Below are 26095 nucleotides of genomic sequence, written 5' to 3' on the forward strand. Positions count from 1 at the left end.
TTTCCAAGTAAGCTTACCATACCATCAGTACAGTTCACACATTTTTGATTTAGTTTATTTACAAAACACAGTAGCCTATGTGGTCCCTAGGTATTTATTTTATAAAATATTGCAGAAGGGTCACACGTCTTATAATTTGAAAATACACCTGAAACAAGTCAAACTGATATGAATGTACAGTATTTATTTATTTTATCAGAAATAAAACTGTAAAAAAGAGTTGGAGCATGAGCTTGTACAAAAAATGTGCCATTAAGATAATAAAATGGGGAGATGGACCATAAAATGCATTAACATGAAGTGTGTCTTTCACAATGTAGAAATAGCTGTAAGTCCTATACTTAACATATCTTCACATTGTTTTACAAATGACAGATTCAGTGGTTTCGTCTCAGGTCTTTTTTTTCCATATGCAAATTTGGACGATTTGGTCATGTTCGGGGCAAGTTCATCTTACACAATAAAAAAAACAACAACAACAAATTAAAAAGACAGAAAGAAAGACAAAACTCTGACACAGTGAAACAAATGACAACACTTCTCTTCATGGCTATGTTTAACAGAAAGATACTTTTTTTTTTAATGTGTTTGGTCAGTGCTGTATTGGGGAAAGTGATGTTGACAGAGGTGTTATGCTGCTGGGCAGGTTCCAACGCTGACAGCTCCACTGACAAGAAGAGCTTTGCTGAAGCTCACTTGGCTGTTATTGATGGTCATGTTCCTCATACAGCCCACGTAGGCCTTTCTGGTGGGAATGTTCTGTGGCAGGAAAAGATCTGAAAAGGAGAAAGAGCATTATGATACGCGATTAGTACAGTACTAAGTTTGCAGCAGAGGAGAAAACCTGAGGAAGTTGTGCTTGGACATACCTGGAGCTCCGCCGATGAACACTGGCTTTCTACCATCTATGGAGCTGGTGTTGAGCGGCCCCACCACATGGTTGACCTCAGAGCCCACATTCAGCTGGACAACATTGGCGTCTCGGATCACTGAGATCATGCAGGACAGGATGAAACGGTTTAGCCCAAAAGCCCACGTCAATCTCTGATTATGTGCTAAAGACTGACTGTTTCTATACTGAGACCAAAGCATTGTGACTCTGCTTTGACTCTTGTAATTATATCATTACTCCAGAGGTGGAAAATGTTTTCAGATTATAACTTTACTCAAGAAAAGCAGCAATGCCACATTATGAAAAAATTATTTCAAGTAACTGGTAAAAGCACTATTGGAAGTATTATTACATTGTACACAAGTAAAAGTATTCATCATAGTATTCCATAGATACTGCACATCTTTGTACTCTGATGTTAAAATATGTTGAATTTTATGTTATGTATTATAACAATTATAATGAAAAAAATGAATCAATTCATAATAAAGTGTCAGAGTAAAAGTAAATGCTGTCTCGGTTTTTCCCTCATCACTAACATGACTTTACACTGAGAACGGTAGCAGAAGTGAGCAAAGTTTTAAGAAGCTATAGTCTTGTGGGTTTTTTTTCATGACTTTTGAGAGTCACAAAGAAAATTCTCACCAGTGATTCGGTGCCAGTTGCCGGCACACAGACCATGTCTTGGAGACACTTTGGTGAAGAACTCATGGGCCCCGTCACTTACAAGTACCACCACCTGAAAATACAATGAGAAACTGTCGCCATGCTTCTGAACTGCAGGTACATTTCAGTTTGTTGAACATTAGTTGACCAAAATGTGTGTAGTCTTCTGTGCAAATGACTCACTGCTCCTTGATAAGTGTACATGGTGATGAAGCCCTGTGCTGAGCGCACATGCATTAGCACCCCAGAAGCCACACGAGGGCGCACCTCCATCACCAGCTCAAACTTCAGCCCCAGGTCGAAAGATTCATCTGAGGGAGGGGAGCAGACCAAAGAAGATGAGATGAATTGTTGGGTACTTTATCTATTCTGGACTCAAACTCTGTGTTTAGTGCATAAAATGAAATGAATTGATTTGTTCAACAGCTGCAGCTGTACTTCTTAAGTTCCTCAGGGCCTTCATTTTAACACCCTATCCTCGAAGGGTTTCATGTTCTCTTGTTCAGCCTCACTCACTCCTGCACATGAGATGGTGAAAGACCAGAGGGACTTGTGACTTTTCCAAAAGAAAATTTTATGAGCTGTGTAATAAAACAGATGCTGAGTTTCCAAATAGTTTTGGATACTGCCAGAACAAATGTGGTGTTACTCATTGGGAGGTACACTGCACAAAATCAACACTATTACAAACTTGGTTTCGGATGTAACTGGTGGAAAAACTCTGCCTTTAGTGTTCCTTAAAAAAATGTAAAAGGAATTTACCAAGCACGATGTATCCTCCTTCCTCTGCGAAGTATGTTCCCGGCTCAGAGACTCCCTCGTAGCAAGGAGTGACCCCATATGTCTCTGTCACAGAGGACAGCCACTGTCCATCCAGCTGAAGGTTCTTTAAACAGCCGGTAAAGCTGTAAGCAGAGTTTATCTAAGAGGAACACAAGGAAATATAAGTTTGTATATAAGGGACCAACTGTAGTGACACACAACAGTGTTGGAAAGTATCATTCATAGATAGATAGATAGATAGATAGATAGATAGATAGATAGATAGATAGATAGATAGATAGATAGATAGATAGATAGATTCCAGCTAAGGTTTATAAATATAGTGATTTGTAATGTCACTGTTCTATTGGGTGCTACAGATCTTAGCGGAATAATCAAATGGATGTGTTTAATGTTAAAACTTCAAACCCAAAGAAACTTAAACCCATACCTGAATATTCTTCTGAGCTCTCCCAGGAGGAACTCCTCCAACATACAGGGGACTGGTGACGTTCCAGGAGATGTTGCCTCCCTGAACTCTGTCCTCCATCACTCTGAGTCCGTCAATTATTAAACGGCCCACACTCCCATCACGTATAAAAATAACCTTCAGGAGGAGATGACACAGGGTCGTCACCGTACATGTTGACACGTATTTAAAACATGCACCTATGCTACATTCTGTGTGGACGGATCGAAACAGTTCATGAACTTACATTGTGCCATGCTCCGTCATTGTATTTCTTCTCACTCCTGATTTTGACTCTCTGGTCTGCTACGTTGAAGGTGTACACCAGTTTTCCGTGGGCCAGGAAGAGAGCCATGAAATTGTCCTCTTGGACATCAGATACATAAAAGATGGCACCAAAGGGTGAATGGGTCTTCAGGGACAAAGAGAAGTGGGACCTGACAGATGGAAGGTGCATTTAGTCATGTGTGCTGATGACAGACTATGTGCACATTGAGCTTTTCAACAGATGTGACCTTGAGGTTACTTATGGTCTGGTGTTAGATGTACAGTACCTCTCAGAGAAGGAGTCTGGGAGATCTGAGTACTGCTGCCTGCTGTTAGCGATGCCGCCATAGTGGAAGGCTTGTTGAGATGCTCTGGGAGTGGAGGAGAGGTAGCAGGGCTCTACCTCCAGCTCTGATGGCTCCTCGTCGCTCTTCAGTTCCATCAGGCCTAGAGGAAGGCTGGACTTATCCCTGGTGACCTTTGAGAGTGTTTATTCCAATATGTCAGTATGGCCCAAATGACTCAACCAAAGGAAAAGCTATACTGTAGATCCATGCTTTTGTTCTTACCTTCTGTGAGTGGCCATTTTTGGCTCTGTGCCTTGAGAGCAGAGCAGCAGGGGGGCGCTGGACTGGACAGTCCTGCAGGGACATCTGTACCTTCTCTGTGTACCGCTGGAAGTCCTCTGGCTCAATGTCACGGTCTTGTCTACAGAAACACAGAGGGAGTGAGAGCAAGATCTTAAAGGGATACTTGAGTTGTTTTCTAGGCAAATGCAGAGACTGCTTGCCGAAAAACTGCCCCGATGGGAACGCGCATCAGCGGTTTTGCATGAATTTACCTCGAAAACAACTCTGTCTCATAATGTTCCATTATTATCTCATAGCGTGGTGAATGTGCAGGTCACAACTTGTCCACGACAGCGTTGTGGAGTTGTTGGATTGTGTATTTGATGAGTTTGATGAGGGAAACCAAGAAATCCCATTAGCCTCCATAGCTTAGCTCTGAGCAGCTTGCGGCTCTGCTCTGCCATTCTAAAAACATCTTACACCGACAATTAAAGGTAACGAACCTACTCCTAAGAATACTGTATAGGGATTATGGCAATGGGCCAATTTGCCCCCAAATTTTGAACTATCCCTTTAAGACATTATCATGTCTCAATAGAAACTCCTGTGACGCTGAGGGATCTGAACAAGCAAGTTGTGTCCAGTCATGCTCTAAGCTGCTGCATCCACTCAGCAGCAGTGATGTACCTGTTGATGTAGGCGTAGCTGATGCAGCCTGTGAAGTTCTTGAAGCTGCTGCTGGGAGAGCCTCCGTAGTAGAAGGCTTTCACTGCAGCATCTGATGAGGATCTTGTGGCCGATGAAGGACGTTTCTTCTCCTGCTTGTCTTTGTCATCCACCAACAAGGAATACCTGAGATGAACAGTTCAAACACTCACTCAGTACATTCTGACACTTTGTCCACCAGTGTAGCTGCTTTCATACAGTAATTATCTAATTACTGTATACATCACCCCAACTTCCCTTTACCTCCCATACAGGAATGTAATATATGAGTTAATATATCAAGAGTGTTGGTGACATAGTATAAGCACATACAGTACATTTGCATGGGCAAAATATGTATGTCCATATAAACAGAAAAAAAGTTAATTATTTCAGTAGAGGATATGCTACTCCATACATATTCTCAAAGCATAGGAACATTGCCATGGTGCCAAGGTGGAGTATTGTGTGTTTCATGTTTGTGTAACTGAGAGGAAACAGGATGTGGAGACACCAAACCCAGGTGCATGACAACAGGCTGTAAACAGGATACTGCAGCTGAGAGGTGAAATACTTACTTCTGATTGTTGACCGAGGCCATCAAGAAGTGTGTCCTTCCATCGTTGTATTGTTTCTTGTGTGATTTGACTCTTGTGCCCCTGCAATTCAGCACAACTGCTCCGTTCTCCAGGGAGATACTGAACTCATCAGACTGAAGGAAGAGACAATGAAATGAAATTTTTGTTATTCGAATATGGTTGTAAGTTATTATATCATACCCAAAAAGTTATATCTTGATACAGTTTGTTTTTTATGTTTTAAGTCTGAGCGTTCATGTCACTCTACAGCAGTTCATAGTTTTATTTTTCACATGTGTGGTGCAATATAAAAGTGTGAAATGGGGTCCAAAAAAGACCTGTTCTTGGTTATACTATTCAAACAAACAGACACGTCACTAAAAACTAATCATCTAAACCAGATTAATAGATTTTTAAACAGACAATGCGTATTTTATGCGTGTTTGTGTGTGTACCTCTTCGTTGTGGTAGAACAGAAGTCCACTGGGCTGTAATGTCCTAAAGTTGAGTCCTCCCTCAAAGCTGTCAAAGGGTGATATCTTTGCTGTGGATCCCAGGTAGCCCTCTCCAGTGAAATATGCTTTACGGGACATCTGTGACAATAAACACACATCTCACATTCATCATCATCAACTTCTACTCAGCATTCAGCTCATACATTACAGTAATTAACACCTCAGCTGACTCATACAGTATGAAAACTGTTAAACTTTAAAGTTGAGGGTAAAAGTTTGTATGTGCAGACGCCTATTTGACTTGTGAGATTATTGATTTGGGACTTACAAATGACTCCTCAGGGCAGCCGCTACTGATGCCAATGGTGCCCGGCTCTTCTAGCAGGTTGAAGTCTTTCTTCTGGAACTGGAAACCTTTCACACAGCCTTTCAGGCCAACAACCTCAGACAGCTCTTTCCTGTGGTGACGAACACACACACATATGTATACTCATCTCCACACACCAAATTTAGACTGTCATGTATACTTAAAATCATTTTGCAAACATGGCATGGTGAATTGACAGACTTTTTTGGCTTCTTAAGTCATAATGAGGTGAAAAAAACAAAAAAGTCCTTTGGGAAACATTACAGGCTTACACCTTACAAAGCTCATGCAAGTAAGGAGTTGCCTTTATACACTTCCAGCAGCCAGAAAAGTGAACATCTAGGTAGTCCCTAAGTTTGTCAACATTGTGGGTCTAAATTTGGATAATCAGCTTTCTACCAAAAATGGCTGTAAACTCTGGAACACAATCAAGTGGAACCAAATCAACTTTCAGATACAAATTCATTTACGACAAAGGTGAAGTGCTGCTAAACACCCATTTCTAGCTAATTGTAGCTATTCATTGTTGTCCTACTGTATGACTATTTGTGTGTTTGCTGTGCTGACATTGTCTCTTTTTGGAATCATCTGCTCATCTTTAGCTAATTATTGGATATGTAGAGGATCAATTATGTTGTATGTTTTGTGGTGTTTTTGCTAGTGACTGTTTTAATTCAAAGCCCAACCAGGGACAGGTTAAAAATTACCAAAAGCAACAAACATTTTGTGCAACACACAAGTTTCATGTTGTTTTGAAGCTATAGAAATTGCATGGTCCTATTCAAATAAATGAATTATCTTCAACTTAAAGCAGATATCAGTGGAATGTTTTTGTTAATATAAGTCCTAAATAGTCCTATTTTCCGTCAGCAATCACTTACATGAAGTATTTCAGCCTAAACACGAGTCTCTCCGTCACTCTGCTCTGCTGTAACCCGAGGAGAAAATTTTCCTTGTGGGATACAAGTGTTATCCAATGAGGGGAGAGAACAGCATGAAGGGCTGTGTGTGCAGCCAAGGGATGCGCGTGAATGTGGTGACGTAGCACGAGGACCAATTGATGCCTGACAAGGGCGGGGGCTGCTAACTCATGGTGCGTTCAAGGAAACTCGTACTTTGTGTTTTTCCTTCCTGTGAAGTCATACCAGTTCGATCTGGTACGAGTTCACGGGTCGGAAGTTACGAGTGGCCGTTATAGGGAACTTTCACAGACAACAGGACGGTAAAAACACGAGCTACGAGTTACCTGGAACGCTACCAAGTCGTAGTTGTGACTTGAAGCTGTAACTTACGGTTTCAAAAGCCTGCCTTGAACACAGCATTAGCCGAAACGGCCGTGCCACTGATATCTGCTTTAAGTATGCCTGTCTGACATTTGGTTAGTAGTTGATGTTTATCTGAGTCTTTTTCTGGAAAACATCTGCTTCCACCCAAAACTGACTCACCCACCACAGACAGACACTTAGCAATCAGCAAGTCAACAGAAGATGATGGAGGCCAAAACGGAGCTACAAGGAGAGTGAATGTTAGACTCCTGGCACCAACTCACCTGAATCTGAGGATGCCTGAGGGAGCCCCACCTATGTAGATATCTGCGAAAGGCAGTGTGGTTTTTGGATTCTCCATTGATTTAACATGGCTCTTGTCCACCAGTAAGATCACCTTCTTTGACTGGTGGTAGATGACTGACACCTGTACAATCAGACCAACACCAACAGTTTCAGCAACACAAGACTCTATCAACATGTTAGAGCTGAATTTACCCAACTTATTTGTGTGATGTACCTCGTGGTAGCGCGCGTCATTTATTTTCAGCTTTGGTGAGTCACTCTCAAAAGTTGTTGGGCCGTTGCTGAAGCCAAAGTCGTACATGAGACGCAGGAAGCCATTCTTTAATTCCAAAAGGAAGAATTTTTCCTGTATAGAAAAAAAATGCATAACTCTGTGAGAAAGGTTTCCAAACTTCAATCATTTTTCATTATATATCGACAATATGAAGGAAATGTGCTACTGTACATTACAACATAGTTAATTTCTAATGAATAAATAAACTTGTGTAAAGATTACAGAGTTTTTAGACTTACCGCATTGACCATGAGGAAAAGGACTCCATTGTTCGCAACTGTCCGAACTGCAATATCAAATCTGGTGACAACACCGAATTTGCCCCTTCTCTCAATATTATTGATTAATGCGTATCCTGTCCCATCAAACAAGTAGCTGGCAATGCGACTCTGAGAGAATGCCAACTTGTACCTGAGATGAAAAGGAGAAAATGTGTTTAGATATTTCAGAGACATCCCATTTCAGATTTATGGATTACCACAGACCCCAAAAGTCTTTGGGCCTGTCCCAATTCTCCCCCTAGCCCTAAATATTTGCCCTAACCCTATATTTTGCGCGTTCACGTGTAGGGGCAGGGTGTCCCATTACTCTAGTGAGCAAGGGGAAGTGCGATTTTGTCCTTAAAATCAGCCCTCAAAATCTAGTGAGGTCCGATGTGGGCTTAAAACGAAGTGGAAAATGAAATTACCCGTTGTCACGCTCGATCGCCGTTTAGACAAATCTGAAATGCCTGAAGAAACATTACTATTTCTCTGTGTGTGTGTGTTTTGTGTCGCTATGTGTGGTATTTATTGGGGGAATCACGATGTCGCATCAGTGGCTGCAGCTGACAGGGACAGCTAACGGCGGCAGCAAAGCTAACGGCGGTAGCATCAGGACGTCAGCTGTTAAAACCCTCCCGTTGTCGGACACAACATGAAACTACTCCAGTTAGCTCAGTCATGCTGTAACTAAGATATCCGCTGGAGAAAATATTTTTTCATGGACCGTTTACTGAGTCACTGAGTTATTAAAGTTAAACAGGTAGCTAACCGTTAGCCCGGCTAATCTATGATAACCATGACTAATTACAAAAATTGTTTAGACTGAGATAAACAAACACAGCCAACGCAACAGGCAACACAACAGCGGAACCGCCGGCATTTTTCCTGAATGAAATAGTAGCACGCTCCACCGGTATAATTGTAAACATGTGACGTATGTTATCACGTTCGCTACGTTCACTACACTAGTGGTGTCCATAGACTGTAAAAAGAATGGACGTAGCATCCGTGACGTCACCCATTGGTTTTGGGGAGTCGTTTTTGTGACTCAAATATGGCGGCCTGAACAGCGCCATGTTGGATTGGCCGGCCAAGAACCCGCCCACTGGCCTCGAAGCAGCTGTCCACGGAGCTGCTCGGACCTGTCATTCAACGTTTCCGCGCCCTAATTGGCCAGAGTTTTAACCTAATAACAGTAAAACGGTAGAGTTTAAAAAAAAATCACCCCCCTCAGAGTGTGTGCGGGGGTTGAAACTATCGATTGAGACGAAAAAACTTTCTGACACCAGGCTTTTAACATGTTTACTGAGGATGTAAAGTCGGCGATTTTAACATGGGGGTATGGAGAATGCTCCCTTCTGACACCAGCCCCCAGAGGAAGCCGATGGGATTGCAGTTTTTTGAACGCGGAAGTGAGCTTCACTTCTCAGACCGACAACTGCCCCCTTGGTGGTGTCCCATTTCCATAGGGAAAGATTTTCAGCCACTTTCCCTCAACGAGGGGAATTTACGGTTGAGGGCACTCAAAACCAAGTGGAAGATTTAAGGGGGAGAATTGGGACAGGGTCTTTATCTATACTCTTGTTACAATGAATGATACATTTAAACCACAAAAGTATAATATCAAATCAGACAGATCCAGAATTATATAACTAATTTCTGTGACAATTGTCTATTTTTAAGACTTTTAATATTCTATTGAAGATAGGATCATCAAACTGAAATGACTGTTGTGTAATACAAGAGTCTATACATGCTCCTTCATTTTTAGGTTTTCACCCTCCACAATGGTTGTTCAGTTAAACAGTTTCAACAATCACCCTGCATGTGTAAATCAGCCAAGCCTTGTATATGTATACCTGGGACATGGTGTTGAGGTCACCACATCCATTTTGTGTGTCTGCTTGAAGTTGTACAGACTGATCACGTCATTGTTCAGTGAAGCCAACTCGATGCAGCCCACAAATGGCGCAAGACTCAGAGGAGGTGGGAGCTGAAGTTCAAAGCAGTTTGCCACAGTCACACATTATCATTCAGGAATAACTTAGAATGACTAATTAAGCATTAATTTATAATGAAAACCTTTGTGAAATGCATTACCTTGACATCTGGTGGGACCCCACCAACAAAGAAGACGATGTCCTTGGGGTCAATGTCAAACAGTGAGTCAGAGCCTGGAGCTTCACCTTTCTGGATGAACTTCTGCTCGTCTGTGGAGCTCTGACTGGGAATGGTGAGGAAGACTTTTCCATGTCTGCCCAGCCTACAAGCACACACAACACACACAAGTCTTTTAACTCTGAGAGACGTGTGTGGTTAACTCATCATAGATCTCATCATCCTAAGATTCACTAAACTTTTAAATTATATTTTATTAAAAATGATCCAATGAAACTAATGAACCTACACCAATCAGTTTATATGAGTGCTTCTTATATGAAGCCCATTAACAGATATTACCTCTCCACTTTGATGTAGTTGAAGACTGCAGGCCATTGGCTGACAGGCTTTGAACCCAGAGGAATCTCAACATCCTCCCCCCCGAGGTTGTACACATAGACCAGGTTGTCGTTCTTGATGGCCAGACCCATGTAGTCTTTCTTACCCTGAGGGCGTAAAACATCAGAAAACATCAAAGCCGGTTCACCCACTCCCCATCATGACCATTCACACTCCTCCAAGGAAATGCTACTTTACAGGAGCATGCACATCCTAGATTTGTGACCAACAGTTGTGTTTATGCTGAAGCTGTTGCTCCGCGCTGTAAAAGCTGTAGACAATCACCACTGCATACATTACAGTAGCAGAGAAATCACCAAGGTGAAACATGGCTCAAGAGGACAGAGGGGCCTCACACTGGGCAGCTGAGATCACTCTCAGCTCCAGTGGGCGGGAGCTAACGGTATTTACCGTATGTAAATTAAGTCTGGTGGATACTATTGTCACAGGCGTCTCTTGGAAACCTTTTCAATAGGGCAACTGAGCACATTCAAAGGCTGTTATTCCTGCTCCCATGATCACAACAAACAATTCATGTCCACAAGCTGCCCCCTGCTTTTTCATCTTTGCCCCCAGGCCCCTGGGTGTAAGTCTGTGAAGTTTTAGTTACAGATCTGGGCCTCATTCCAACCCACGTAGCAGCCATTACATTAAGTGCATACAATTGTTTCCTGCAACTGTGTGTACTCGATCTAATGGTTCCCGTCTGCATCCACTCAGCATTCTTCCTAGTAAACATTTATTCTATGCTAATGACACCAAACTGGACTCCTCACATGTTTGTCTCCCAGGTACAGGATGAAGCGGTCCTCAATGGGGTCCTTGTCCGGGTCCACTCTCATGAACAGGCTTATGGACGTCACCGTCTTCAGATCTTCCAGGTTACTGTGAGGGTGAACTTCCACAGAGGACTGGCCATTGAACTTCATGGACACTTGGACCTGGGATAGAAAGCAACCCAGAGTGAGCATAATGGAGGCCAATATCTCTTTTGATAGTGAGGCATGGGAAATGTTCAGGTGGCCAAAAGAATTTCTTTCTGTTATATATATAAGAATCTTGCTATGAGGATTAAGGCTTTGGCTTTAATAACAAGACATTTTATCAGGTCCTTTGAATAATACTTTGGTGATCAGTATGTGTGTGTGTTTGACTTAGATGGCTGTACCTTCCGATATATCATAGATCACATTTTTATGCTTGGTATATTTTATAAATAGCATCCATGACCACAAGCATCAATACTGGTATTAGGTCAATGCTACTTCTCATAAAAACTACTTTGTTTATTTCACTGTTTATTTCATGTTGTCATTGCATGCTTTATTCTAATTGAATGTCTTGTTAGCACTGTAATTGTTAGTAATGTGGAGTCTGTTTGTCTTTCTGAAAGTTCATTGGGGCACTATCGATCTTTGGATGTGTTGAAGTGCAGAGGATCTGCCTGTTGGCTTTGACATGGCACAGCCTTGTTGCAACACAGTAAGCATGTGACCTCTAAATTAAGACACAGCTAAAGGCCTGACCTAGCGATCTAAAGCTGCAAACTGGCTCATGTGTGCTAATCATTTTAAAATGGAGTAGACAGGCCAGGCCAGGACATGCTTTAAAAGTAATCAGTAAAATCTTAAAGTCAGTCATTAACTCACTTTCTTGGCCACGCTTCTGGCCTGAGCTATCAGCTCTCTGATCCTCATGATGTTGGTTGTCACATTGTTGACAGGCTTCTTCTCCTCAACTACCTTCAGTTTGTCCAGCAGCTCAGGAACAAGCACGTTCAGGTTCTCCACTGCAAAACAAGAAGAAAAATGTTCATTTAAATCTGATAAGAAACTGGAGAGTCAACACATTTGCTATGTGCAAATTGAGAATCTTTGAAACATATGCGTTCCCTGGCTCTATTACCAGCCTCTCCAGCAGAGGAAACAGCCTGCTCATAAGCATCTGCTGAGTACTCATTGTTTCTCATGTTGTTGGCCCATTCCTCAACCTTGTTGCTTATAGGGGTCACAGTTTGAAGGACCTCTGCTGAGCGGTTCAGAGTCCCCTCAGCCACCTCCAGCGTGAACTCCAGACGCTTTGGTGTCCTGTCTGGAAAAGGATGCAGATTAGAGAATAAATCATCAAAGTTTACCTCAAAGGGGGTGGGTATAACAAAGATGGCTTGCTGATCTTCAGATAATAATTTTAAATGGTAGATTCTGTCATGTTCGTGTTCCAAGGATGAGGCCGTGTTGATAGCAAGTAACTTAGTTTAATGTCTCACGTTCTCAACAACATACATGTGGCTCCATGCAGTCTTGCTCTACCCCGTTATATGGTACGGTAAGCTGACTACTAACCAGTACTGCCGCCTAGCGGTCAAACATGTAATAACATCCAATCATAACATCCCCCCTTTTCTAAGGTAAAATGCATTAACATGAATCATCACATTAGCTGTGTCAGTTATTTCAACCATTTCTCATTCAGCATAACTCTGCAACATATAAGCAGTATAGACAGTTTATATCAGATTGCATAACTCATCTCTAAGCCACTACTAGACCATTTAGAACACATTCACAACATCAATCAATATACATTTTGTTCAACATCTTTAACATGCATATTGAATTTTCTTTGTTTATAAGTTCAGTCTATCAGGCTTTCTGATTTCTCTTGTGGACCTTCTTAACTCAGGTTCGCTTGGAGTAGGTGTGTGAGAGTCAGTGTTACAGTCCATAGCAGGTGTGGGAGTTACCTGAGATTCACCACAGGTTACACTGAGCTCACCAACAGTCCCTTGAGGAGTCTTTAATAGACTGCGACGATTGCGTCTGAGGATTTGTCCATCATCAGTTTTCACCGTGTACGATCGTGGAGCAACTTCTTGCAGGACAGTTGCTTTTGTACTCCATCCATCAGCATCCTCAATCCTGACTGCGTCGTTGGTAGTCAGTGGAGGGAGATGCTTGGTTGTTCTGTCATAGAATGACTTTTGCATCATTTTCTGTTGTCGTAGCTTATGTTCAATCTTTGAGTGATTCTTTTGCTTTAATTTGTCGTTTTGATGACTCGGCAAAGTTGTTCGTAGCTTCCTCTTCATCAGCAGTTCAGCTGGTGATAGGCCGCACTGAAGAGGTGATGCTCTGTAGCTCAATAAAGCCAGATAGGGATCCGAGTCACTGTCAGCTGCTTTCTTTAGGAGTTGCTTGAGAATGTGAACTCCTTTTTCAGCTTGCCCGTTTGACTGTGCATAGTGTGGGCTTGACGTCACATGCTTGAAATCATATTGCACTGCAAACTTCTGCCATTCTTTGCTGCTGAAGCAGGGGCCATTGTCGCTCACCACGATGTGTGGGATGCCATGCCTGGCGAAGATAGATTTAGCATGTGTTATGACACAAGTTGATGTTGAGCTTGTTAGTAGCGCCATCTCAGGGAAGTTTGAGTAGTAATCCATTACCACTAAATAGTCTTTACCTCTGAGATGAAACAAGTCCATTCCTACTTTGTGCCATGGTGCTGTTGGCACCTCAGCTACCACCATAGGCTCTTTGCTCTGCTTGTTCCTGTGTTTCTGGCATGTTTCACATTTACTTACAAGTGTTTCAATGTCTTTGTTCAGTCCCGGCCAGAAAACCGTGTCTCTCGCCCTCCTTTTGCACTTTTCGATGCCGAGATGGCCTTCATGTATCCTGTGCAACATGTCCATTCTCAAAGCCCGTGGAATAACAATCCTGCCCTTTTTCAACAGCAGACCATCCACAGTACTAAGCTCACCTCTGACATGGTAAAATTGTGGACACGAACCAGCTGGCCATCCCTCATCCATGTTCTTCATGACATGCTGTAGCTCAGCATCCGTTGCTGTAGCCTCCGCTATTTGTCTTGACTTTGTGTCCGACACAGGCAGTGTAGCCGACACCATGTTCACGTGACACTGTATGTCCTCGTCTGTTGCACTCACACTGTCGCCTGTAGTTGCTCTGGATAGGGCATCAGCAAGGACTAGGTGTTTACCTGGAGTATATATCAGTTCAAAATCATACCTTTGCATCTTCATCATTAACCGCTGAATCCGTGGAGACATTTCATTCAGATTCTTTTTGATGATGGCGACCAGCGGTCGATGATCAGTTTCGACTGTGAAAGATGGCAGGCCGTACACGTAGCTATGAAACCGCTCCAAACCATACGCCAGTCCCAAACATTCTTTTTCGATCTGAGCGTATCGGCATTCAGTTTTTGTCATAGCCCGAGATGCATAGGCTACCGGTTTCCAGTGCTCACCCTCAGCCTGGAGTAGAACGGCACCAATACCATCTTTGGAAGCATCTGTAGACACTTTTATCCTCTTCGTGTGGTCATAAAATGCCAACACAGGTGCTGTGCTCAGTGTGTCCTTGAGTTTTTGCCACTCATGCTCATGTTTCACTGTCCATTTAAACTCACAGTCCCTGTGCAGAAGCTCTCGTATGCATGATGTCTTTGCTGTCAGATTGGGAATGAATTTACCTATGAAATTCACCATCCCCATGATGCGTAGCACCCCTGTCTTGTCTGTGGGCCTTGGCATGTTCTGTATTGCATGTATTTTGTCTTTATCTGGCTCGACACCACGTGCAGACAGCTTGTCTCCCAGGAAGAGGATCTCTTGAACGCCAAACTCACATTTACTCTTGTTGAGTTTCAGTCCATACTTTTGTATGCGCTCCATAACTCTGTTCAGCCTCTCGTTGTGCTCTTGGGCTGTGGAACCCCATATGATGATGTCATCAATGTAGACTCGAACTCCATCCAAGCCCTCGATGATCTGCTCCATCGCTCTGTGAAATATTTCAGGTGCTGACTTGATTCCAAAAGGCAGTCTGAGAAAGCAGTATCTGCCGAAGGGCGTATTAAAGGTACAGTACTTGGTGCTGCTTTCATCCAGTTTCAGCTGCCAGAAGCCTTGTGAGGCGTCAAGCTTTGTGAAGTATTTGGCACCTGACATTTCACTGATGATCTCTTCACGTGTAGGTATTTGATAATGTTCACGCTTTATGCTCTCATTTAAGTCTTTAGGGTCCATACATATTCTCAACTCACCATTCTTTTTCTTTGTGATGACCAGTGAGTTGACCCAGTCTGTAGGCTCATTAACCTTTTCGATCACTCCTAGCATGATCATTCTGTCGAGTTCTTTCTTTAGGCAGTCTTTCAGTGGCGCCGGAACTCTGCGTGCTGCATGCACAACTGGTTGGGCTCCTTCTTTCAACTGTATTTTATATGTGAAGGGCAAAACACCAAAACCCTTGAAAACATCTGAAAAGTTCTGAACAATTGTGTCCATACAGTCAGTTGTTGGGTTTATGGTTGGAACGATGCGATGCACTCTTTTCACAAGCCCCAGTTCTTCACAGGCTCTGTCACCAAGAAGTGATTCCCGTCCCTCATTCACAACAAAGAAGGATAGGTGGTGCACTTTTCCTTTAACTGTGACACTCAACCTGCATGTGCCCAAACATTTGATTGGCCGCCCATTGTAGTCTTTCAGTCCAGATTCTTTTCTTTTTATTTGTGGCTTATTTTTCATTGCCTTCACATCACACATGCTTATGAGATTTGCTTTCGCACCAGTGTCCAATCTCATGGTGACTATAGTCCCATTTATCATTAGAGGAGCTATCCACTTATCTTCTGTAGTGACATCATTTACATTGTCTGGCTTATTTATTTGTTCACTTTCACAATTCACCATTCCAACAAAGAACGTGTCACTTAGATCAGGCTCGTCTATTAAGTTTACAGTTTTTTCTTTTTTCCACTCTTTCCGTTTGGAGAAGCATTGTTTAGCAAAATGATTCTTGCCTTGGCAAGTGGAGCATTGCTTACCAAACGCTGGACACTGTCTAGGCTTGTGCTGTGAGCCGCAGCGCTTGCAGTTTGTCATCACGTCCTCCGACTGCTGTGCAGGCCGGGTCTGTGTGCGCCGTCTCCGCTGATACGACACTGCTCCAACCGCTGCCGCGCTGTCGCTCTGCGCCGAGGCGACTGCAGACATCTCGCTGAACGTCCTCACGTGCCTTTGGGACAGCTCACTGGCCTGGCAGATCTTAATGGCTCCTGCCAGCGTCAGCTCCATCTCCCGTAGTAGCCTCTCTCTGACCTTTTTATCCGCCACACCGAAGACAATCTGGTCCCGTATCATGGAGTCCTTCAGCATTGCGAAGTTGCAGGACTGCGCCTTTAGCCGCAAGTCCGTCAGGAAGCTATCAAAAGGCTCATGCTGCCGCTGTGTACGAGACCGAAACACGTACCTCTCGTACGTCTCGTTCTTCTTCGGAGAACAGTGAGCATCAAACTTGCTAAGCACTACATCCAACTTTTCATTATCTTCAGGACTGTCAAACACGAACGTGTTAAATACTTCTATGGCCTGTGGCCCTGCTATTGTTAGCAGCAGCGCTACCTTTCTTGCCTCCGGCTTTTCCTCGAGTCCCGTAGCAGCAACATACAGGTGAAACCGCTGTTTGAAGGTGCGCCAGTTCTCGTCGACGTTCCCCGTTAGTTTCAAACTTTCCGGTGGTTTTAAATCCATGTCGTTCATTCGAGTTTACTCCTGGTACCATGTCATGTTCGTGTTCCAAGGATGAGGCCGTGTTGATAGCAAGTAACTTAGTTTAATGTCTCACGTTCTCAACAACATACATGTGGCTCCATGCAGTCTTGCTCTACCCCGTTATATGGTACGGTAAGCTGACTACTAACCAGTACTGCCGCCTAGCGGTCAAACATGTAATAACATCCAATCATAACAGATTCATCAAAATAAAAAATAATAATATCAATGAAAGAATGGTTTTCAAAACTAGCAACTAGCAAATCAGCAGGGCTGATAAATAAATAAATGAATGAATAAATATAGGTATACATACATATCAGAGGAACTTTAGGGACCAAATATCACCTCACCTGTCTGAAGTTGACTGATATCCTGCACAACCTCTGCCAGTTTTTTGGCGTTTTTATCCATGGTTTCTTTAGTCTCCTCGATGTATTTCAGGTGGTCAAGAACCTCAGTTTCAACCTCTGTCAACAGAAAAATGTAGTAAATAACAGAGGGGCCGCCAATAAGACAGTAAAATGAAGTTCTGTCAGCCATTACCATTACCATTTTGTTCTGAATGTAATGACACAGACTCCTTGAAAACATTGTCGCTCTGTGTTACCAGGTGTTGCAGCTGTGTGTTGATCCCAGTGATGGCCTGAAACACAACACAACACAACACACATGGTGAAACCTAGTTCACTATCAGAATTGAATGACAGCTCATTTATGCTGTGTAGTACTACAGTGTAACGCACATCTTCAGCTCTTTGGGACAAGTTGAAGGTGGTGACCGATGTGATGTTTGCGTCGTTGATGTATTTCATTATGTTGTTGTAGACATTCGCAGCACTGATGGCTTTCTGGACAAAGCCGTTAGCATCGCTGGCTTTCAGATCCCTGGAGGAGACAGGATGGTAGATGTTAGTCTAATATGAGTGTTTCAATAATTCTACTAATATAATCAAAGATACTCAGTGCCCATGGAAATAATACCAGGTTTAACAGCTAGTTGTTGAAGAAAGTGAAAAATAAATCCTAAAGTAAATGAATCCTAATCCTAGGAGGAGCTATTACTAGTTTTCTCTGGTGCCAAACATGGTTTCTTACTTGGAGCTGCTGGGGGTGATGCTTGATGAGAGCTTTTGCCATTGTTGGTTTAGGTATTAGTACACCTTTTAAGCAGAGCAATAGATTGAGAGCTACAATGAGACTCGTATTGGATAGTGACAGGCCGGGACTAACTGCTCAGTTTGTTAAGTTCAGAGAAGGAACAGACATGATGAGAGAGATAACACATTTACTTTCCAAGTGTAAGTAAAAGAGACAGGCCTCCTCTTGTCTGATTGTCTCATCTAGTGAAGGTATATTTCATTCCTAGAGGTTCATGTGTTCAGTAGGAACCAGTGGGTTTAGGGTTCAGTTCAGTTCAGTTCAGTTCAGTTCAGTTCAGTTCAGAAGTACTGAAAGATTAACCAATTCATTGTTGCTTTTGGTCCCTCTATGAGTTTAAATCATGTCTTACTCCTCCAGCTCGTCGGCCTGTCTCTCCAGCTCCTGAGCGTGGCTGTCGGCCCTCTGAACCAGATCTCTGTCAGCCATCGAGAGACGCTCCGTCTTCTCCGTCAGCTTTTGGCTGGCGCCATCGATCGCTGCGTGGTACTCTGTCACATTCTGTGCACACAGATACACATATGAAGTAATGCAAGACACACACGTGCATTGCTCCATTTATTGTATAGGCTATGCAAGTGTTAATCTCAGTTACATTGTGAGTACAGCATAGGCAGTTTGAAATGAAATAATTTCATGAGTATATTCACCACAAGGTCTGATATGAATATGTGAATGTCACAGTCTATTGGGTGATGGTGCATGCTCCGTATATACATGTATACAGTACAGTATACCTAGGGTACCAGAGATGTTTCTCTTGAACCAACCTTCACCACTGCGGTAACTAAAACCACTTTTTGTCCAGAGAAGCACATGTCCTCACCTGCACCAAAGCATCCACCTCAGCCACAGTCTCCTCAGTGTCAACGATGAGGCCTCTGGCTACTTCCAGTGTGTTGTTGACAGTGCCATGCTCTTCTGTCAGCCCCTGCAGCTTCGCCTGGGCACAGAGAATAACACTTAAGTTTCAGAACATATTTATCTCTAATCTATCTATCTATCTATCTATCTATCTATCTATCTATCTATCTATCTATCTATCTATCTATCTATCTATCTATCTATCTATCTATCTATCTATCTATCTATCTATCTATCTATCTATCTATCTATCTATCCATCTATCTATTATTTGCATGCCATGTAAAGAGGTGGTTTGTCATTTGTTCACCTATATGAGGATGTTCATGTGGATGTTGGAGCTCACAACCCCATCTTTTGTTTGACCACTGCATGACTAAGTATGGCACAATGCCGAGATGGTTTGATTGGCTGTGGTCACTCAGCAGTGTGCACACTGTGGCTGCAGCTGGTGTCGACTGGTCTGTGCTGAGGCTAGGAAGAGCCCCAGATTAGGAGAGGCTCTGTGTTTGGTTAGTGCACCATTCATGGCATTGATTTACAGCAGAGACCCTGATCATGGAGATCTACACTCCTGATAACACATGCACACACAAACATATACAGTACATACACACAGAGATACACACACAGAGTCCAGCAGCAACTCTTCTGCTGGGCAACAGACCCATAATGTCAACCAGGACATGGCTGCAAGCGCTGAATCACAACTTCCTGTGTCCAAATTCCAGCCACATATGATTAAACACAGTTGAACATGAGATTACAGATACAATCATGTTTCAATGTGTTTGCTACCAGAGAGACAGCCAATGATTTCTACATGTCTGCAGCATGAACATGAACGTACAGGGTTTGAAACTTGTCACAGGTCACAGTGGTTACTTCTTTTCAACTGCTGAACTACCATATTATTACACGCAGTATTATTACACTGCTTATAACTTACACTACACTGTACATTTATTAAAGCAACATTGACATTCAGTGCAGTTGTGTCCATACCAGGCCAGTATTTCCTCTCTTTTAGCTTTAATGAGGTTCAAACTATACGTAACTCCTGTGTTCACCAGCTACTTGCTGACTGTACTGTAGCTGTCTGCTGTTGGCGATGGGCTTATAGTATAGTGTAGTTAGTAAAGAGGTTAAATAAGGTCTCCTAATAACCCCAAACAGATCTCTGTTTTTGACAACATGCTAATGAATGGTGGAAGCGGGAGTTCACTGAAGTTGAACTCACAACCTTCTGCTATTTTTGAATTGTTGTGGTTTTAATGAGGTATTTCCATTACTCTCTGTCTGTTATATTAAGTGTACATTACATATTACTCATTGTCTGATTCAAATGGCCATGGGCTAGTAGAGGTCATGCTGTATGGTGCAAAGTGACACAACCGAGAGATGGATGCAACATGGTCATTGAAGTATAACTGGTCATCATATATATGTGCTGTATTCTGTATAGTGTATAATATATATTGTGCAATGTTTGCTGAACAATAAAAACAATAAATGCCTAATAGTGTTCTGGGTTTCTCTCCCAGCGTTAGGAGAAGAGAAAATTAATGTCATATGTACAGTAATAATTTTGTGTTTGGCTGTGGGTTGCATCATGGGAAAAAAAGTTTCTGTGTGTAGGCTCTGGATAATGTAATGGGAAACATTTTTCATCGCAGCCATTACTTGTCCCTGTGCGCAGGCCCCCTCCTAATGTAACAGCCCAAAGCTTCCACAGATGGTTCTGAGTTTGTGTTCTCGGCACTTAAATACCAAGATAAACAATCCTCTGACATGCCTGGTAAACTACAACCAGATCTCCCCCACACACTATTAGGCAACCATGGAAGAGACAAGCTCCTCTTGTGTCCTTTAAGGACAGGTACCTCTGTGTGATTACATACAGCTCAATATTGTTTGGAGCACTATGAGTGGAGATAAAGCAGACAGCACTCAGAGGAGGATCTCCATGCCAGCACACTCCCTCACAGCAGGGAGGACTGGCTGCGAGCTCTTTAAAAGTACTGTATCGTCATGAATTCATAGTGATAAACACTGTAAGAAAAAGGAGTGCTGGGGGAGATAGACGAGAGAGGGGAGTGGCACTCGGTGAGAGCATGGGGGTCGTGGGAAGTCACCTCATTTCTCTGGAATTTGAGGACGCTGGCTCTGTTCTTGTCCGAGGCCTCCTGGACGCTGCTGGCTGCTTTATGGAGGAAGCCCTGCGCGTCTGACAGCTGGGCGGAGAACCGGGACAGAACCTCCCTGACAGGTGGGAGGCGGCTATCTGTGACCATCAACTTCTTCTCCAACTGACGGATACGCCTCAGCACTGGAAACACAGTAAGACATGAGCTATTACTCTGTCATCAATAGTGTCACATTTGACTGACCCAGGTCTTACTTCTGTACACTCTCAGACTACAGTAGTACTGCAGGAGTGTGTATTACAGTCTCTGCCATATTTTGTTGTGTCCTTATTGTTATATGTTTGTTAAGCAAGTACTTTGCATTGAAAATTTGAGAAAACAGCAGATAATATCATTCTGTGTATATGATTTTGAATGAAACTGAAATAAAAACTACAACAACTTTTCTGGTAACTCATAAACTGTTATATCGCAGTCAGTTATTTCACTTCAGTGTCTGTTACATTGGCAAAAAAGAATTATATTGATGTACAATGTGTACTATGTATGTGTGTTTTCCTCACAGTCATGGGCCTCAGTTGACTCATCAGTGGCCATGGGCTCTCGTGGGGACAGGTCCAGTTTCCTCATCCTGGTCACCATTCCCTGGGCCACCTCTGTGTTGCGTCTGACCACCTCTGGATCCACCTCCTGCTGAACACTGTACAGCTCCCAATCGTGGATCATCTCTACACACACATAACACATGCACACACATTAGAGTACGGAGAAAGCACCCTGCGTATATGTATTAGCACAGGCTCAGAAGCCGCAGGATTCTGTACTGTAAGACCGACTTCAAAAGTGTGAGAAATGTGCAAGACACAGGAAGTGCAAAGTAGCCTACTCTGTTGTATGTGTGTTTGATACCTTCAATACGAATGTTGAGGTCAGTGAGATTTGTGCTGAGCTGCTCAGCCAGGGTGAAGGTCTCCTGTGTGTCGTTATCCAGCCTGTTCCCCAAACTCACCACCACACTCTCCTGAAAACCACCACATAAAACTCATCAAAGGGCTTTGCTTGCTACTGAAGACCACACTGTGACTCCAAGTCCTCATGCAGAGATTTAAAAAAGTCAGAATAACTGGAAAAACCATTCACTCCTTACAGTTACAGTTTTGTGCAAAGATGTTACTAAGAGCTATTAGTTGCAGTGCTGCTGTGTAATGTGTTTCCATGGAAAAAGCTGTGGTCTAAACTTCTTAAAGTTAAATGATCATTAAATGAAGCATGACTTCGCTGACCGCTTCTCCCAGCTGTTTGATGTCTGTCACCACTGCGCTTGTGGCCTCCTCCAGCTCCTCGGTCTGAGCTCCCATTGCAGATGACTGATTTCTCCAGCTTTGGAACTGAGCCTGGATGCAAAGAAATTACATTTATGCATTAACAGCATCATGATCATTTAAAAGTAATGAAAAGCTAAAGTAGCATTTAAAAGATTTAAAGAAAACATAAACTGGTGCTGTTTTGTTTTTTTGTTTTTTTTAAATCATCAACATGGTCCATGCTATTGTTTATAATACAGACATAGCTACAGTGCTACACCTTCAGGGAAGATTGGAGGCTAGTGGGTCTGTGCTAGCAGGTTAGCATGATAACTTAGGTGGAAGAGTAGAAGTGATGGAGAAAAGAGTTAACACTGGTGTTTGTTTCCACCTCTGGAGACAGCTGTTAGAGAACAAAGGATGAAGTTTGATGCTGAACTCACAAAGTCTTATTTAGACTGATAAGTAGCTGTTAACGTTGGCTAACTAGCAACAGCAAAATGTACACGTTCCTTTAAACTGCTAAAGTTTTTCTCAATCGCTTTGGTGCTATTCTCAGATCAGAATGAAAGTTCTCATAACTATTACTTCAACCCAGTGCTTAATTTGTAAATCATGAGGTGCCGGAACGCAAAGTACATATGACAGCTCAGGGATGACGAGACGGGCAGAGGTCCCGGAACGTATGCGGCGCATGTCGGGGGGGGGGGGGGGGGGGGGGGGGGGGGGGCGATGATGGCGGACATGCCATGCTGTGGGACACAAGCCTCAATTTCAAATATAGGCTATAGCCTACTCTGTACAGCACAGGCAAATGCCCACATCACCACAGGCAGGAATTTTCTCAACAGGTCAAAACAAACAAAAAAAAGAGCTTATAATAAATCACACAAATCTTTCTATTATTCAAAGATTGGCACGGCAGCCTATTAATAGACAGTATGCTCAGCTCAGTTGTGCAGCAAAACCTGAATTTTCCATAAGAAGCCAGGGATAGTAAGTCTGCTTCAGCTTGAACTGAGCTGCTGTCCAAACAGTTGTGCATCCCATCCCTGACCTGTCGCTGGACGTCCCACACTACTCTCCGCTCACTGCCTCTCCTCTTCTTCTGAATCTCCCTGCTGTCAGCGGGCTGATGCCAGGGTCCCGCCTGTTGCTCCGGCCACTGTTTCCCATAGTTTCAAATAAATTACGTCCGCCACGAATAGATTTTTCGGCAATATCGTTCCGTTCATTCATCTCGCTCTTTCGCCGTTATTGGCGCGCGCGGCACACACACGCACACACACGCATGCATACACACATGCACACACACGCACGCACACACACACACACACACACACACACACACACACACACACACACACACAGGCAGAGAGGGGTGGAGAGAGAGAGAATGGCGAGTGCAGCAGTGCACAGCGCGGTAGAAGCGAAACTATACCGGTCAGTGCGTCAACTTCAACAGATCTCCAACTCTTTCAAATGACGTTAAATCTATAAACAACATGGAATTATGGGGATTTGTTCTGTAAATTAATAAATACATATTATTTTATTTTAAACATTTTTAAAACGTTTTTTTTAATGAGAGGTGCCGGATCTGCCCAAATAAGTACCGGAACACAGGGAGGCCAAAATTAAGAGGTGCCGGATCTTGTTCCGGCAGGATCCGGCTCAAATTAACCCCTGCTTCAACCTCCACAACATGTAGTCATTTGTCCACATCATAGTAGCAGTTTCTCCTTCCTCTGAACAAATTGCAAATGCTTTTGGACATGTATCAGTTGCTCTCATACAATTCTCTGCTGTTTTACAACATTATCATTTGTTTATGTCATGTCAGTCAAAATGAACTATACTTTTGAACGCTGAATAGTCTTTCCCTATAAAACTAATAGTCCTCATTTCATTGCTTGAGTCATCACATACACAATTGTTGAACTAGTTTTCAAAATCTGCCAAACTAATTTTAAATGTTGGGAGAAGCACTGTGAATTCAATTATTCAAACATTTACAGTAAGGAACAACAGGTATGTATGGTATTGGACAGTAATTCAGCACTAAACAATCTGCACTGCTGTCATTGTGTCAGGCATTACTGTAAGATACAGTGGGACATTTACATTTAGACTTACAGCTTCACTATAGAACAGATTTACTGTATTGTAATGTATTACAGCAACCACAGTAAAGATTTCCCATCTTCACAGTACGGTACTGTACTACAGCATTTTACAAGTAGGAAGCACTTTTACAGTATTGTACACTACAGTAATAATGGTTGATGCAGTACATTACTGTAATTTGACTCTGCATCACATAGGATTACAAGACAACCTCACAGAGGTGGAAGAGACTGAGCCCTTTTTACTCTGCTACAAGAACAAGACATTTGTGCAATGGTGATTACAAACAATGGCATAAGGTTGAAAGAGATACAATGTAAGGATGACATTACTGGGAATATTGAATCTGTTTCAATCGCTACAATTGACAGAGTGATGTAGATGAAAATGTGACTGGAACGTCTGGATGTGCAGGAATGATTTACAGTACTCTGTAGGTTCAGTTACTATGTACTGCAACATTGTTTACGTAAAGTTGTACCCAAAGAGTGTTTCTTATGTTTGTTGTAGATGACTGTAGTCAGGGCCGGCTCAAGCCATTTTGGTGCCCTAGGCGAGATTACTCTCAGGCGCCCCCCCCAACAATGATCATAATGATCATAACGATATCATAGCAGTGTATCTCTATGTCCCCTCTGACCCTGAGATACACAATTTGCACAACAATCAGTAAAATTGCATTGAGTAAATCCTGGGTGAAGACATGAAAAAATTAGTCTCTTCACAATCATGAGAACAAACTGTTGTGGTGCTTGAAATGGGTATACGAAAGTCTGGACTTCACAAAAGCAGTGGAATATACTGTATGATATAAGGCGATAAGTGTAGGAAAAAAATTGTGAAATTGCTTTTTGAGCATAAATGTTAGGCCTAACTGTCATTCTCACCAAATGTCTCAAATGTGGGATAACAGAAGCTAAATATTGACTTCACATTACATTTCAAACTTCATGAGATGTGTGTAGCCCGAAATGAGAAATTGTCTCCAAATATCACCTAAATAGACAAAAAAACACACAAAATTTACAATATTTAGCCTATATAATGTACCCTATATATGTGTTGTCATTGTGGTACTGTTTGAGAGGTAAAAAAAAACAAAAAACTAGTTTGATAGCTCAGCAGGTCTGAATACAGAGCTGGAGCTGATCTATTATTATTATTGAGAGCATTCCTGCTGCAGACAGGTATCTGCTGTGTGTGTGTGACTATACGCAATTTAGGAACATGTTTGTCATTGTTTATTTATTTGTTTTGGGTTTTTTTTTTCTACACAGAAAACACTAAGTGAAGGGGCGCCAGCGGACATAAATCATTATTAGTGTGAATGCTGGAAGCATTCACACTATTGTTATTCAAATCTTTATACTTATTAGTGTGAATGCTGCAAGCATTCACACTATTGTTATTCAAATCTTTATACTTATTATTATTAGTGTGAATGCTGGAAGCATTCACACTATTGTTATTCAAATCTTTATACTTATTATTATTCTTACTTCTTCTTCCCTTTTTCTGCGTTTAACTCCTTCTTCATACTTTGTGCTATTTCAACAATTCATATATCAA

General features: G+C 42.5%; 1 protein-coding gene across 1 annotated transcript in view; it reads right to left on the reverse strand.

The window, feature by feature from the left end:
* Positions 1–164: 164 nt before the first annotated feature.
* Positions 165–26095, reverse strand: part of lama4 (laminin, alpha 4) — a 51658-nt gene continuing 25727 nt past the window's right edge. The window contains exons 10-40 of the mRNA XM_085771109.1: positions 22379–22489; positions 22005–22116; positions 21659–21823; positions 21084–21277; positions 18911–19027; positions 18437–18585; positions 17670–17811; positions 17476–17569; positions 17277–17393; positions 12243–12428; positions 11987–12126; positions 11114–11278; positions 10299–10444; positions 9939–10101; positions 9698–9831; positions 7815–7986; positions 7516–7647; positions 7280–7422; positions 5692–5821; positions 5364–5501; positions 4909–5042; positions 4313–4477; positions 3626–3764; positions 3344–3534; positions 3037–3226; positions 2772–2927; positions 2321–2480; positions 1742–1869; positions 1538–1631; positions 870–989; positions 165–776 (exon numbers count right to left, since the gene is read on the reverse strand). Coding sequence (XP_085627235.1) covers positions 631–776; positions 870–989; positions 1538–1631; positions 1742–1869; positions 2321–2480; positions 2772–2927; positions 3037–3226; positions 3344–3534; positions 3626–3764; positions 4313–4477; positions 4909–5042; positions 5364–5501; positions 5692–5821; positions 7280–7422; positions 7516–7647; positions 7815–7986; positions 9698–9831; positions 9939–10101; positions 10299–10444; positions 11114–11278; positions 11987–12126; positions 12243–12428; positions 17277–17393; positions 17476–17569; positions 17670–17811; positions 18437–18585; positions 18911–19027; positions 21084–21277; positions 21659–21823; positions 22005–22116; positions 22379–22489 — 4473 coding nt within the window. The 3' untranslated portion in view covers positions 165–630. The remainder of the gene's footprint in view (positions 777–869; positions 990–1537; positions 1632–1741; positions 1870–2320; positions 2481–2771; positions 2928–3036; positions 3227–3343; positions 3535–3625; positions 3765–4312; positions 4478–4908; positions 5043–5363; positions 5502–5691; positions 5822–7279; positions 7423–7515; positions 7648–7814; positions 7987–9697; positions 9832–9938; positions 10102–10298; positions 10445–11113; positions 11279–11986; positions 12127–12242; positions 12429–17276; positions 17394–17475; positions 17570–17669; positions 17812–18436; positions 18586–18910; positions 19028–21083; positions 21278–21658; positions 21824–22004; positions 22117–22378; positions 22490–26095) is intronic.

This window comes from Trachurus japonicus, chromosome 24, assembly GCF_045865225.1.
Source record: "Trachurus japonicus isolate A0001 chromosome 24, Traja_1.0".
In the NCBI taxonomy this organism is placed as follows: Eukaryota; Metazoa; Chordata; class Actinopteri; order Carangiformes; family Carangidae; genus Trachurus; species Trachurus japonicus.